Source organism: Buceros rhinoceros, unplaced genomic scaffold (genome assembly GCF_000710305.1).
Source record: "Buceros rhinoceros silvestris isolate BGI_N320 unplaced genomic scaffold, ASM71030v1 scaffold20948, whole genome shotgun sequence".
NCBI lineage: Eukaryota > Metazoa > Chordata > Aves > Bucerotiformes > Bucerotidae > Buceros > Buceros rhinoceros.
The window spans coordinates 23,291-38,901 of NW_010427747.1; the positions used below are offsets into that span (position 1 = coordinate 23,291).

Sequence of the window (15,611 nt, forward strand, 5' to 3'; positions counted from 1 at the left end):
ATTCCTGCTTGGTCACAGCAGCCATCCCCAGTTCCGCTCTGACATGGAGGATCTGAAGTGAAACACACTTCTCTCTCTCCAGCCTGTTATCTATAATGCCTTCATTCTGCCCTTTTATTTCCCTCCCCATAAACCAGCAGTCAAAAGACACCTTTAAAACAGTCTTACTTGACATGAGCACATACAGGCTTTTCTAAACACCTCTTGCTTTGGGAGACACCCTGGAGATCTAATGGCTTACTCTGACTTTTTTAAAATGTTGAAGGAGTGTCTGCAATTGGATCCATCACTGAGGTGACAAGCCCCATCATTATCCGTAAACAAACCAGCTGCTCAGAGGTACAAGTCTAGCACGTTACAGTGAGCAACTGACCCTGATGCCCAATTTGCTTTCATTGGCAATGAGCAAAGAGTTGCACAGTGAAGGTGAGGTTCTGCCAGCCTCCACTTGTCTGCAGGAGTAATAGCCAGACTATTCAATATAATAAGGACAGAGTACTCATTAGCGGGCATAACACAGACAGACAGATGCTGTGCTGGAGACAGAGTCAGGGAGGTAAGGCTTCGGTGACCAGAAAAAGCTGATGAATAGCTTTACAATCAGGAACCGGAGATAACAGAAATAAGATAATTACTACAGAGCTGGTTGCAAGGACAGACTTTTTTCACCATCTTCCCTGAAGCACAAAGAGAGAGTAATTTGTTAAAGGTAAGAGAAACAGTGAGAAACGTTTAGTATCAACAAACAGTACAAAAAGCTTGGTGAGAAACAGAGGACACAGCACAGCAGGGTTCTTACAGTCTCTCTCCTGGGACGTACTTCGAGAAGTCCAAACAGTGGTCTGACAGTTTAATCAGCTGTACTTTCAGAAGGAGAAGAGGCCCAGGCTCCTACGTTTATTCTTCAGAGTTCTCACACTGGGTGAAGCATGTCAGGTGACATTAATGTCACAACTGGCTGTTATCGCCATAGGAAAAACAAGTACCTCTTCATCTTTGCCAGGACATAGGAAACATTTCACAACTATCAAAGTTGAACCGGTTTACAACATGAGAAAGATTTATTTGATAGGTCAAGTGCTTTTATCACCCTATTTTCTCAGATCCATGAAACAGTTCAGATATTCCCTGCCAAGCTGTACCACTGTTTCTCCAGCTGCACAGTTAAAAGCATCAATTACTGCACTGTTTCCTCAAAACCACTGATTCTAACCCAGCATCTTCTCCAGTTGTCACTCTCCACAATAGCATTTCCACATGTCTGCGATAGCATTTCATGAACAAGACCCCAGGAAGCAAGCAACCTGCAATAAGCCAAGTGCCAGGCCAAGCTGCACCATGCCGAGTATTACCTGCTTTCACAGGACAGCTACAACAGTCTTATCAAAAGGAATCCATTTCCCTTAGCATCAGTCCCATAAGCAAGAGATATACAAGCCAAAGTACTCTTACAGCCAGATGGCAGTCAATTTGCAGCAAGCCAAGGCCTTAAGTAAATCATACTCTCATATTCAGTCATCATCAATTCTAGAAACAAAATGGCTGTTCTTCATATTCCCGACCCCAAAAGAGGACAAGCCAGACTTAAGATGATTTTAAAGAGCTAGCTTTGGTAAGACTAACTTCTTCCATGAAAGAAGCCATAAATCTTGAGAGTGCAGATGTCAGTTAGTGCACATCTGCACATTAATATACCTAGCAAAAGCATTTAAAGCTGCTCAATTTGAAAAATTAAATACCAAATCCAATGAATTGGGATAGGGGTATCATTGCAAAACTGAACAGCCAGGAAAGATTTCTCCTCCCTTTGATTCACTCCCTTTCTCAGAGGATGGAGCTGGTTGCATTGCAGCTGTCTCTGCAGAAGGCCAGGCCCAGTTCCTGCACACAACTCTCTGGCTCAGCTGTGTTACTGCCAACTGTAGCGAGACAGATGCTCCAGATGTGTGGTACTATCATGCAGTGCAGCGACTGAGGGTCTCTTTACAGCACTTAAAGCTCTCACGTCAATTCATTCCAGAAGGTGGGAAACAAGTGTCACACATTTAAGGGTCCAGCCTGAAGAAGCAGCACAGGAGATGTTGCAGCACTCCCTATAAAAAGCATCACATCAGCAGCCTTGGCTCAAGCTTATCATTGCTTCAATCATTACTTCAATCACATCAGAAGTTTGAGCTCTCTTGTAAGTCTGGCCTAACGTAAGTACAAATGAAAGGATTTTGAGAAGAGCTGCAGGGTAAGTCTTGAGGGTTGACAGGATGTCTGAAGATGTCTATTTACCCACCTTTACCGCTATTTCTTGCACATTTAGCCTATCACCAATTCACAGTAAAAACCTCTAAACCTGGGCCCACTAATTGAAAGAATCTTCTGTCTTTGCCTGAAAACACCCTGTATTTTTAAAACCCTCAACACTTCAATCTTTAGCTCTCCATCTGCTAAAGAACGTAAGAATGTAAGAAGTCAGTATTAACGGCCTATAGGTGGCATCAATGCTCTGTGCTGATTGCACAGAGTGCCAAGAACATGCAGAAACACCTCCGACTTGCACAGCAAGCATACTGCTGGAGGGAGTCAACGTATCCCACCCACCAGTTACAGGGTTGTCCAACAAAGGAATTATTTGGAAAACAAATCTTCCTCACTGTTTCACTAGAAAGACTACAAGTCTCCTATCAGCTAACGTACACTGAAGCGTAATTACTAAGGCAGGCCAAAAGAAAATGCCTGTGCACCCACAACTTGCTAACTCTTCCCAGTCTGACATTTCACTGAACTGTTCTGACCATTTCCACCAAAAACTTGAGAAAATGCGTGCTTGTTACTATGAGTTTAACAACAGGAAATACCTAACACGAGAACCCAAACTTCTAAAGGTGTGCTAAGAGCAGCTCAGCTGAGCCATGGGATGGGAGGGAATACAAGGTGGCAGATGAGAATGGACTGCATGAAACAGATCCAAGCAGCAGGAAAAGAAAAAAAGACAAAAACAAACAAAAAAAAGACAAGGAAGGAGTAAAGGTGTTACACACAAAGAGCCAAGCAGGGCGTACTCAGAAATCGGGTCCTCCTGCCACCAGGCTTGAACGTCACTCTCTCAGATGCACAGTTAAACTTCGCACAGCCTGTGAGAAAACAAAAACGGGAAGAACAGAGAAAGGAGAGGAAAATAGACAGAACACCACTACAAGATGTTAGCAACTTGAGGTTGGAAGGGTGAAATGCATTAACGTGACACACGAGAATAAGCCTCCAAGTGTGGACCAAAGAATATGTAGACAATATACGGAGTGAAAAGACTCCCTCAAATATCTCAAGACTTTAGGCCAGGTTTGCCAAGTTACTCTCCAGTACTTAAAACCAAAATCTAGAGGAAAGCCAAATTCTAGGTACTGCACAACTTGTGATACAGGAAGATGATGCAAGTAGCTCCAAAATACTTGAAACAGTTCATTAAAAAAGTATCTATGGAAAATACTTCCAAAAAGTCTGTTTTCATTTTCTGTCTGTACTTCTCCAATTTCAGGGGAAAAAGAAAAACCACACACGCATTAGAATTGATGTAACCAGTCTACGGCAAAGCTTTTCAAGGAGGAAGAAAAAAACCCTGGAACAGCTAACTTCAGAGAAGTAAAGGGGATGGTAGCTTGGGTCCTTAATTACTGGCAAATGGAAAATCCCTCCTGACCAAATAATTTCTCAGATACAGCTCTGATTTATTTGTTAACATACTAACTCATAACAAGAAATCCACAACTTGAGTAACTCGAGTAAATGATCAGTTTATTACTCCTACCATTCCACCTTCCTACATTAACTCTTCCTTCCAGGATAATTCTGTATCTCACAATTGCAGAACGTTATTGTACCTTTTATTGTTAAAAATTCAATTGACAGAAACAGCCAAAGCCATTTGGAAATCTAAAAGGACCTTGAGTCTTCAGACATTTCCTATCATTTCAATTATCTGTTAACATCAAAGCTGCTCTGCCCCTTCTTTAGTTTCACTTTGCATTTCTAACAGTCTATTCTCATCTGCCGCCTCATCCTTTCAGCCAATACCTTTCCCCAAGGACAGCAGCCATACTGCATCACCATACCGCGCTCTTTTGTATTCTCCTTTCATTACAGCAGACAGGGCCACGTACTATATATTCATTACTTCAACAACCTTACATTTCACCTATATGAATCTAGCTGCAAAACACCCTCACCAGTCTCCACACATAGGCCAGAGGCTATGAATCTACCTGATGCTACGTATGAAAAAAATCAAGTGCCATCAAGTTGATCATTGGTTCACCAGTAACAAAGGTGCAAGACTCAACACTAAATCCATTTAAAGTCTTACCTTGGCCTGGTGCTGAAAGGCTTGGTACCGAAAGGGCACCATCACTGGTAAAGGCAGAGTAGAGATTTTCGCTAGAAGGTGAAGGTTTGAGGGGCTGTAACAAATGGTTCTGCCCAGTCTCTGGCACACTACCAGGAGGATGAAGAGTCTGTTGTGGGGGCAAGACTGATGGTGCACTTTGAGCTGACAGATTGCCTAGAGAAAGAAGGAAGGCAAAAAGTCGTTCAACGTTTCCCCACATCATTTTCAAAGTTTCTCTCATTGTTTCCAAAAGACAGGAGGAAAAAAAACAAAACAAAACAAAAAAATCGAGGCAAGTTTGACTGGAACCTTTACTAGGGAGTGAAGTCACTACCAAGTAACTCAAACGATCAGTTGAGCTATTACACTAGTGATACAGGAAAAAGTGTTGTGGTGTGGGGAAAAATATGCTTGTCCTCTGGTCAAGCATAACAAACCAGGCAAGAGAAGGGGAAGGGGGTGGGGCACTACTCCAGTTCGAGAAAGCAAATATTTAAGACAAGTGTGCTAGCTCACTGTCACACTCATACATAGCTCTCCTATCATATAACAGCACAGAAAGTGGGTCACTGGACAGGGTGATTGGATACAGAAATCGTGGCATGACATGAAATTACCAAAGAGGATTGGAAGGAAGCAGTAACAAGTATTTCTGCTCACAGTTTTGGCCCTCCAATATGGTTTACTCAATGCTACAGAATGTGAGACAGCTACAATTACGCAGCAAGCATCTGACATCTATGTCATCCAAACAGTAAACAAAACTATTTTTCTGGGTCCTGTTTATTGTAAAGATGGTTTTGGTAAAAAAAGGAAGCCTTGACAATTGAAACTGTTTCTCAATTTAAGTACAAAAACAAAATTACAACTCCATTAAAAGAAATCACTACTTTTAATATCCATCAACTATGATTAGGTTTCTGAATTTTATCAACACTAGTAATACCATGCTTAAGTACTACTAAAGCAGAAAAAAAAAACTCTGAAGACAACTGAAGAGACCAGCTCCATTCTGCAAAATCAGTTTCGGGAGGCAAGAGCAGTTTATCTTAAGGAAAAAAAAAACCCCAACATTTTCCTCCACACTCCAAATTTACACTTTTCTTCCCAGTCAAAGCCCTATGACTAATCTCTAAAAAACACAAATCACAACTTTAAAAATGCTCTTACAGAATACTGTAACAGTATCTTTCAGTAGACTGCAAAAGTCACAATCAAGACCAAACAGCAAATGCAATTTCAAAAATTATCTAGTAATCCAGGTGATGGAGGAACTGGGACATACATGCCCCACCACCCACCACAAAGGGCGAGACAGACAGAGACACAGACATAGATCTAAGAATGAAAGATGGTATCTTGTCTGATCTACTCAAAAAATTGAAGATGATTGCTATTTTGAGTGCAGAGGATAGTTGCGTATTACGACAGTCATAGACATAGGAAACACTTCTTAAACTGCAATTAACAAACTAAAGCCTCCTGTTTTTTCTTGTCTCTTTTTCAGAAAACAGCAGTAACCGTTGTTGCTATAAGCAACTTATAGATGAACTTTTCAAATATTTCTTGTATTGAATGGAGAGTTGGCAGTGTCAGGGAGGAAAGAATAACTGGAATTTTACAGAAGACCCATAGGAACCCGCAGGAACCACTTCTCTTTTCTTTCAAGTTTATTATTCAAACCCAATCATGTCTCCTTTTACATGCGTTTTTTAGAATATCTTACTGCAATTTGCCGCAGTTGCTTGAAAATATTTGTTCTCTTGTGTATCTGCATAAACAGCGTGAAGGAAGTTAACAAGCAGAGCTAACTGGAAAACAACAGATTTGGTTTTTTTTCCTGTAGGCTGTGCTGGTTTGGAGACTTAAATGTGCATTTTCACAGAAAAATTTCTGTAATACGTGGACTGTCTTACCCGACAGCTGAGGGCTTTTATTTCCCTGGGAGCTGCTACGACTGGACTTGCTGCTTTTTCCTTTAGTAGGTCGTCTCCTCCTTCCTGAAAGGGGTGCAGCTGGAGGAATAATTACTGCCGGTGGGGCCTTTCCCAATTTCATGTATAGCGACTCAATCTCCTGCTTCTGGCGACTCTGCAGCTCCTGGATCTCTTTAAGGTGCCTAACAAGTTACGAAAGAGCATGACTTACATTATAGCCATATATACGCATGCATACAGTCCCTTCCCTCCAGTCAAGCTTGACCAGCTTCTTTGGTCAAACTCTCATTAACATTTCTTTGGAAAGGAGAAAAAATTCTCTTCTACAAATAACCACTGAACACGCATGGCAGAACACTCACCACTTTCCACCATGCTCCAAGGATGGCTAGAATTCCAACACAAAGTTCCTAACATTGTAATCTGAAGACCATGATAAATGCAAGTACAAACAAGAACATACGCTTACTGTAGCAGATCAGATCATTCAGCATTAGAATGCCACACGAACAGCTGGATTACTCATTGTCCAAGACATACGGCCTTAGAGACTTCTACAGTTGTATTACCTCGGGTTTTGGGTTTTGTTTTTTCAGAGCAATTGCATATAAGATTTAAAAATGTCAGCTGCCCTAATAAAAGTTCAACTTTCAGTATGAGTAGGTCGCACTGCTTGACTTAAGTTTTTTCTAAGCCAACAAGGATTCTTCAGACAATGCAAAACCATTAGAAATGCGTATTAGAAACACAGAGAGTTGTGTGACATTTTCAAGTAAGACACGGCTATTCCCACTAACTACTAAACTTCAGTGATATGCAAAAGCTTCTATACATCTGCAGAATTACCTGCAGTATAGTCTGCGTATAAACACATACAAGGCTACACGCTAGAAAATTAAGCACAGCAAACCTGTATATACTTTGTTGTTGTAATTGTGTACTACTTTCCCACTAAAGAACCATACTTCCCACATAAACACCGAAACACAATCTTGTAACAAAGTTTACTTTTGTCCTTTGTGAAAAGTAAAATACAGATGAAATCCATATTAATCCTGTGACATAGACCTCATACACAACTACACAAGAGAAAAAAGCCTTACTTCTCCCGTAACCGACGGAGTTCCAACTTCAAGTCTTCATCTTCAATATCCGACTCATTGTCACTGCTCATGTATGAAGAGTTGAATGAGTTGCTCAGGCTCTGAACAGGGAGGCTGATCTTCGACCCCAGGGGCTGGAGGGAGTCTGGGCTTCCTGAGCCATCATCCAAATCCTTAGCCATCCCACTTAAGAAGGCAGCCTCGGGATCAGAGGACGGACCATTCATGTGTGGGGACTGCCTTGACTCCAATTCTTTCTTCGGAGCTGCAGCTGGAGAAGCAACTTGTTCCAAGCCCACAGAGAGAGGAAGAGTCATTGGCTCTCTCTCTGCAGAGGTGACCTCATCCTGAGTCTTTGACAGTGAAAAGCGTCCCACTTGATCCGTTGTTGTTGTTACCTGAAAGCGCCCAACCTTAGTAGGCTGACTAGCATCTGCTGGTAATTTCGGCGCAGAAATTGTCTGAGGAATGCCATCTACCACGTCCAAGGAAGAATCAGCAACTGCCTCGCTTTTCCGACTGCCATCCTGCTTTACCAGTGTACTCTCTGGGCTACTGCCAGAAAGACATGAAGAATCAGTGGAGGTGGTTTCAAATTGCATTGGCTTAGTTTCAGGTTTGTCACCCTCTTTTAGCACATCATCCACTGCCACGGATACCTAAAACAAATGCAATCATGCAGACTTTTAGTTCCTCCTTAACATAATGCTTTTATTTACCTTAACAGTAAGATGCATCCAAGAAGGGAAAATAACTTATTTCCTAGGTATGCCACAAAGTTACTGCCTCCCTCCAACTTCCACAGAAAAATAGTACTTCAAAGCAATCTAGAGGACTAACTCCAAGAAACACAGCAGCTTCAGAAGAGAATTCCTTCACAAACAGTGAACATCCCAACATTGTTAGCCAAAATTAAAGACCAAGGCCAACAGTTACATAGCTAAGGCCTGACATGAAGTGCTGTATTCACAATTCTAGACCTCCCTAATCTAGTGCCATCTCTGCCCTGAATGAAAACACCATCTGCACAAAGCACTGTATTCACAAGCTCAACACAGACATTTTGTCCAGACAGAAAAGACCACCACGAGGCACACTGAGCTGTCACTACACAGGAACTGCTCAAATATCCTATTTCAACAAACAAATCTGTTTATCACCTCCTACCTGAAACCGTCCCATCTTAAGAACACCAGCTCCTGCTGTGGTAGCCATAGCACTGCTTTCTCCACCACATGATGCTGAACCTAAAGAAAAGGACAATGAGATTAAGAAAATGAACAACAAATACTTTGAACTGCAACCATTTCTTTTAACCTATTTCACACTCAGCTATCAGTTAACTCCTAACAGGCCTTTGAATTCACAGAACCTGATTTCTTTTTTCAACTTCACCATACAGAATATCAAACTACAAAGTATTCTCCTATAAAGTTTCCCTGCATAGTATACTTGCTAAAAGTGCACATTTAGACAGCAGTAAAAAAAGCCCAGTGATTTCAAACAGGGACGTGAAATAGCCAAAGAAGAATTGAAATTTATCTAAGAAAAAGCTTATTTTAATTCAATACCCACACTGACTACTTATCTCTCACAACATTGGGGACAATTTATTAATAGAAAAGTGGTAAGTTGAAGAAATGCTATAAAGCACATTTACTCCAAGCAGTCCATCTGAAGCTTTCAGAGGTGGATTCTTAGGTGTCACCTCCTAATTTTGTTGCTGTACGCACTGGCAGAATATGGTTACAAAACTGAGAAATAACACTATTTTTAAAACAGTTCTACTGGACAGCTTGCTGTGGTTATTAAGCAACTTCCCAGACTGTTTACTTTTACCTTCTAAACTTTAACAGGCAAAACCCAACTAGTTTTCTAGCAAACAAGTAAGTTCTACAGTATAGTTCACTACTGACATACCAAAGTACTGGTTTTATTGGCTTTTGAAGATTTGTCATTGAACTTCAGAGCCACATGCAAGTTAAATAACGTTTAGTAGTTAGGTCAGAAAAAAATTAGAACCACATTAACAATTTTTTAGAACGAAGATTTTTAAAATTAAAACAAGTCTCAGACTATTTTGAAAGTTGCTGGGTTCCTCCTGCCAACAACTGAACTCATTTAGATTTGAAAGTCATTGATCATTCAGACTTCCGTTGTCGAGCATCCGGTCAACCTTCAGTTGTTCTAAAGCAGCCAGAAGGAAGTCTAGTTTTCCTACTACTTTTTGTAATAATTTAACCCTCATTTCTCTAAGTAGAAAGGAAAACACTCCTAGGTTGAGAAAAGATATCCTACATATAGAACACAGCACGATGATGCAAAATCAGAAGTCTTACTGCTGTTGCCAAGAACTTAACACAAGACAGAAAACAGTTCCTTCAAACTCTGAAGCTGTACCTTTGCAGCACACTGGAGATTCTCTGCAAGACAACTTAGCATTTTGGACAGCTTTAAATCCTAAATGAGTTACTATAATACGCATATATCATTGTCCTCTCCTGGACTACAGTGGAACATTACAGTCTAGTTACTAAAAACTACTATGATCCTTAAGGAATTGTCATTGTATGACTTACTAAAAAAGGCTATATCCTTCCATGTTACTAGCCTGTTTAATTTTGGATTATATCTCCCTGCTGAGAAGCCATCTTAAATAATAAAGGCTGTCTTACCATCCTTCGGAGACTGTGTTGCTGTGGACACCAGCCCGGTAACCGTTGTAGATGCTACTGACGGCACAGACTACAGGAGGTTCAGGGGGGTAAACAAAATAAAATTACAGTTTAAAGAATCAGCATTTTCACTGTAAGCAAATAAATTCACTATGCTGCATATTACACAATCTTTTATCTCAACCAGGGTCAAAGTATGACCCATGACCAGATGAATGCAAGAGTCTAACCTCCAAACCAAGCAACCTGAGCAAGAAATTTTACATGCCTTACAACTAACCAGGCTGTCAGCAGAACGTCCCCTTTTGCTTTGCAGATGCAATGCTTAAGTAGCCATTTGGAGATCACAATGTCAATCATTATCTTCATCTTGTAACAAAGTTTATTATTGTAGTCTTAAAATTTCAGATCTTCACTCTAAACATCCCTCCCAAAGTAAGACTGGCATATCACATGCTGCTTCTTTAGTGCTCTTTCCCCTTATGCCACTGTTACTTCTTCTAGTCTGGCGACATTAATGACATGACCAGAAAAGCTGGATTAAGAACTAATACCAAAACCAGCCTCAAGAAATATATAATCTATTGCAACATACAGGTTTTCCCTATTCTGTTGACTCACTCACACAAACTGGAAGATGACTCTTCAGTTTTATTTTTAAAATAACTAAGTGTGGTACTATTAAAGGCAGTGACTTAAGAGCACAACCTTGACAAAACACTGAAGTTTAAGACTACTAAACTGCAAACATACACAGGCAGGAGCCGATGTCACTGGAACAGTCTCTGGACTAAGGGTTCTTCTCAGTTTAGCATCCAGATCTTCCAGTGGCTGTTGGGACTGAAAAAGAAAAAAGTAAACAACTGCCCTATCTCAGGAGAATTACATCACAATTGAGAAACAGCCATATTTAATAAGTAAAATCTAAAGCTTCCATAAAAGTACAGCTTCCATATTTCCATCATGTTCCCTTCCTACATGTTTACATTTAACATGTATAGCACAGCAAGACCGGAAAAAAATTAAGCAACACATTTGGTAAAGAAATTAAAAGGAGCATTAACTGGAACTTCTGTTTCTTGCTGAAGTTAGCATGAAGTTGGCATTCCCACTCTTAAGCAATGATGCTGCAAGTCTCCAAGCTCTACATTTTTTGGTTGGAGGGTAACTGAGCTAATTTGTATTACAGATTACCTAAAATCTTGAAGACAGACAACTAGGAAAAAAAACAAAACACACACACAGAGAAAAGCTCAAAAACATGCCCATATTTCAAAAGCTATCATGGATAAAAGATGGAGGATAAACACAAATTTAACAAAAAACCACCAAAAAACCCACACTATACACAAGTTCCCTCAAAGAACCTATATCTGGATGGATTGACTAGAAGAATGGAGAGGGGCAGAATCTCTCTCAAGTATGCTTATTACTTAGCTTTCAGTTGTTAGAGTTGACATCCAAGTTGTTTTTCAAACTTGGCCAATTAAATTGGGGAGGCAAAAGGAATTGTCTTAAAATAACAAAGATAAGAAAGGTTTGGGTTCACTCAAAATTAATTAGGGCCATACCTGTAAGTTATATATGGAAGAAGAAAGTGTTGGCAGCTATTACTAAATTGCAATTCTGACCCTGTGGAGCAGAAATTTTCATCCAAGCTTTTGTATCATTAATCTTTCCAAGTCTTTCATATTAGAAAGCTAGGTCTACATTCAGAATTCAAGCAGAGGTCACAGCAACATAAAAACATGACCTCCCACTTTCAAGAAACTAAAAGTTAAGAGTCATATAACAGCATAAAGATGCTTTCAATAGGTTGCCAGGATGACATTCTTCCTGAGTTACGGATTTCAAAACATAACCAAAAACCTAAGAACAATAAACTCTATCAATTCCATCAAAAAAAAAGAGAGACTATGACTCCATTCAGAAATACACATGCTTAGCAGACAAGTGAACTAATTTAATTCAATAATACTGTAAAATAAAGAGGATATTTCACCTGAAACACTATATAATTCTCATCACTTATGCTAACAAGAAATTTTTTCCTTCAAGTAAAGGAAAAGGTGAAATAAGAATGATCAGAAAATAAAGATTTCCTTCTGGAACAAAGGAACGGAAATGAAGCTTGAAATATACTTTAAAGAGCAATTAGGCAATAAACAGAACAGTTATTTCGGACTAAGGAACAAACGGGCCAAAGCCAGTCTTACGATGACACATGCTCTGCAAATTAAGAGTCTGGTACTAAGGAAAGAAAAAAAGTTGTGTAATGAGCTACTGACAGAAGCAGTAAGGAAGGCTTGCACCCATCTACTTTAAGACAAGCCAGTAATTTTCCAGGTAGTATTACGTGATAGCAGCAAATACTCTTAACAGTCAATTAGATTTGATCTAGTTGGTCTCCTCCAATTTTGTCTCATTCCTAGACAGGTTTTAGAGTTTAAATGAGAAGTGAAATTAGGTAAGCTGTTTGCAAAGAACAAGAATCTAGGGATCTACATTTATGCCTCTTTCATAATCCTGCCAGAAACACCTGACAAACAGGAAGAAGCCTTTTGCAGTGGTACAGTGGCTTAAGGCACATTAAGTGGCTACAGGTGCTTTGAGTTTTGGGGAAAACATTAGCAAAATGCTCAGTTCTAAACAATTACAATAAAAAAGACTGTGAACTTGATGTGAATGATTGTAATCAGCTGCCTCTAGATCCAGTCACTACTCTTGTTCACAATTACAGGTAAGATTAATCACCAAATTGCTGGTGCCTTCTCTTCAGAAAAACCATGCTTCAGCAAGAACTGGCTGAATGGCATGAACCAGCTTCTACCTTCAGAAGCCAGAGGGGAAAAATGTACTGCTTGCTAACACTACCATCTTACAGGTCTACAGAAGTCATTCAGTTTCTTGCTCAGTTTGGGAGGCAGAAGATACCCATTCTCTGATTCAGCCTGCTAGAAAGAAGCTGCATAAAACCAAATACAGTTCTACTCCTTTCCACAACAGGTTTCAAGAGCCATACATTTATCTTCACAGTTTTCTTACATAAAGAGCACAAATGTCTGCCTTTTTTACACTGAATAATACTTTAAATAGGAGACTGATTCTTACTGCTTACAAAAGATTTAAGCGTGCTTTTATTAAAAAGAAGAGACAACCAAGAAGTAGTTTTGGACACAGAGGCCATCTATGATGACTCCTTGGTTAAGGTCACTGATTTGCATTTAGTCCATCAGATGAAGAGCAAGAACGTGGCAGAGCAGGAATAGGCAGGATGAGATGTCAGCCTTCAGCACATTTTAACTTAGGTCCACTAGACTATTTCCCTTCTGTCCTCCAGGACATACTCCACGCAAACTCTGCCTAAAAGATTCTTAAGAGATCACAAAACAATGATGTTTACTTGGGATAATTAGAAGAACTGCTGAATAAGGACAGAGCTTCTGCAGAGAGAGCACTGGAGGAAAAAAGCTGGAAAAGTTAAAAAGGAACTATTTATGTAATAACCACAAAACTACACAAAAGAAGCTAACATGCCCTGCTGCTCAGCTCTAGTCATGTGAGAACCATGGTCTTACCAGGTGCTAAAGACATCTGAAAGACAGAAATGGAAATACTATTCCAATGGTATCTTTGAATATTGGTACCCTAATACATGTAATTCAACTTTTACAGTTTTAGCTGCAGAACATGAGCCGTTACAGCTCATTAACCAAAGCTGCCTTAGCACAGTTTAAATTTGCAGTTTTCTAACACTATTCCTTTGTATGCCAGTCAGCTATAATCATTTCAGATAGAAGTTCTCAAAAATGTCTTGTAAATCCAAAAAAAAGGACAGCTTGCAAAGAACTAAAATGACCTTTAGAGTCTATTTTCAATTCCTTTCCACAGGTGAAACGTGAATTCAAGAGTTCCATTGCAAAATATGAGACGTAGAATATTACCAGAGTGCTATGGAGAGGACTTAATCAAGGTTAGCTCAGTCTACATTAAAATTCTCAGTAGTTAAAACAAAAAAAGTCAGGCCATAATCCTAATAAGCATTGTATAAATTTTCAAACTGTAGCTATTCTACTGGAATTAGTTCAAAATTGTAGTTACAGGTTAAGCGAATAGTTCCTTTCTATGAAAGAACAGACTCTAATTCAAGGGTGACTTTTAGACATGTATTCTAAGACTACGTACTGTGGACTTAAGCTATAGATGGAAGAGGTTAATGCTATAAGCAGCACATTTACGCACGAAACATTAGATTTAAGACAAAATTACTTAAGCAAGCACTGCTAGGTACCCACTTCAGTCATATCTTCTTTACAGGTTTGAACATAAAATTAGCATGCTTCTGTGACAAATGTACTTTAATATAATTCTATAGAAAGCCATCTTTGTGTTTATTAACAGATTTCTTCCAGAACAATACAGCTCTATCTCATGGTCTCATGGGGTTTATTCAGGTTTTTTTTCAGCTTTTCTTTGCTTATTGAAGTGCAGTGTTCCAATGTTACATCTCATTAGTCAGCACTAAGAAGATCCATGAAAGAGCTTTGTCTTAATACTGTGGGTAGAGTCTATTTTTTTTTTTTTTAAACAGAAGTGAAAACATTTAGTCTTTGTGGTCTTTACCTGATCACCTATCCAATTTACAAACAAAATATCCAAGCTAACTATTGCTTACAAGGACAGAATCTGAGCAAGGGAAGCCACTGATACATTTCAGCTGTTTATGATCAGGAATTTCAAACACCTTTCACAAATCTGAAAGCCTACAGAAATCAAGAGATTAGTAATAACCATTAAAAAAAAGCAAAAGCCCAGAAACTTACAAAGCCAGCAATTTTGCAATTTCATTAACATCCAATTGTCATATATTCTGCCTTCCTACAGTGCTATTATTTTGCTACTATACCCTTTCAAGAAGAAAACAGGTTTGAGTTTTATGCACACGCTCACCTGTGTTATGTTTTTTAAAAACAAAAACCCTCTAAAGCTCAGGTTAATACACTAAAACCCCAAGCCTGATCAATTGTTCCTGTTCTTCAACACCAGGTACGGCATTCCAAAGGCAAGTGACATATCTAGTACTCTGTTTGCTACACTTAACACAAAAGGGGTTACTCAGTCAAAAGGAAAGAAAAAAGACATTAATAACATGCAATGGAGAGTTTAATCAAAACATGCTCTTGGAAAGGAAAAGAAGCAGATAAAATCTGCTAAGTCATGTAGCACCTGAGTTAGTGAAGGTCCTGGAAAAGGTGGCAGTGGCTCACTGGATGGAGTGCCAGCCGGAAGTTCAGAACCTACTGGTAGCACCTATGGATAACGAAGAGGAAACGCGATTCCATCAGACACAGAACAGCAGAAGGATCAGACACCAAGCTACAGTCAGTCACGTCATATAACAGAAGCCTCAACATTTTATTCCATAGAGACTTCCTTCCTGTAGAGTTAGTATAGACTCTTCAGGGATTTTTGCAGCAATGTTGGGGGAAGTTATTTGTTTGGTTTTGTTTTATTTAATCTTTGA

The 15,611-nt window shown here is 39.5% G+C and overlaps 1 protein-coding gene across 1 annotated transcript in view; it reads right to left on the reverse strand.

The window, feature by feature from the left end:
* The window catches only part of WNK1 (WNK lysine deficient protein kinase 1), a 100,797-nt gene that overhangs the window by 4,420 nt on the left and 80,766 nt on the right, over positions 1 to 15,611 (reverse strand). The window contains exons 23-31 of the mRNA XM_010142042.1: positions 15,314 to 15,397; positions 10,841 to 10,927; positions 10,088 to 10,157; positions 8,580 to 8,659; positions 7,413 to 8,071; positions 6,289 to 6,491; positions 4,352 to 4,546; positions 3,054 to 3,125; positions 636 to 677 (exon numbers count right to left, since the gene is read on the reverse strand). Coding sequence (XP_010140344.1) covers positions 636 to 677; positions 3,054 to 3,125; positions 4,352 to 4,546; positions 6,289 to 6,491; positions 7,413 to 8,071; positions 8,580 to 8,659; positions 10,088 to 10,157; positions 10,841 to 10,927; positions 15,314 to 15,397 — 1,492 coding nt within the window. The remainder of the gene's footprint in view (positions 1 to 635; positions 678 to 3,053; positions 3,126 to 4,351; positions 4,547 to 6,288; positions 6,492 to 7,412; positions 8,072 to 8,579; positions 8,660 to 10,087; positions 10,158 to 10,840; positions 10,928 to 15,313; positions 15,398 to 15,611) is intronic.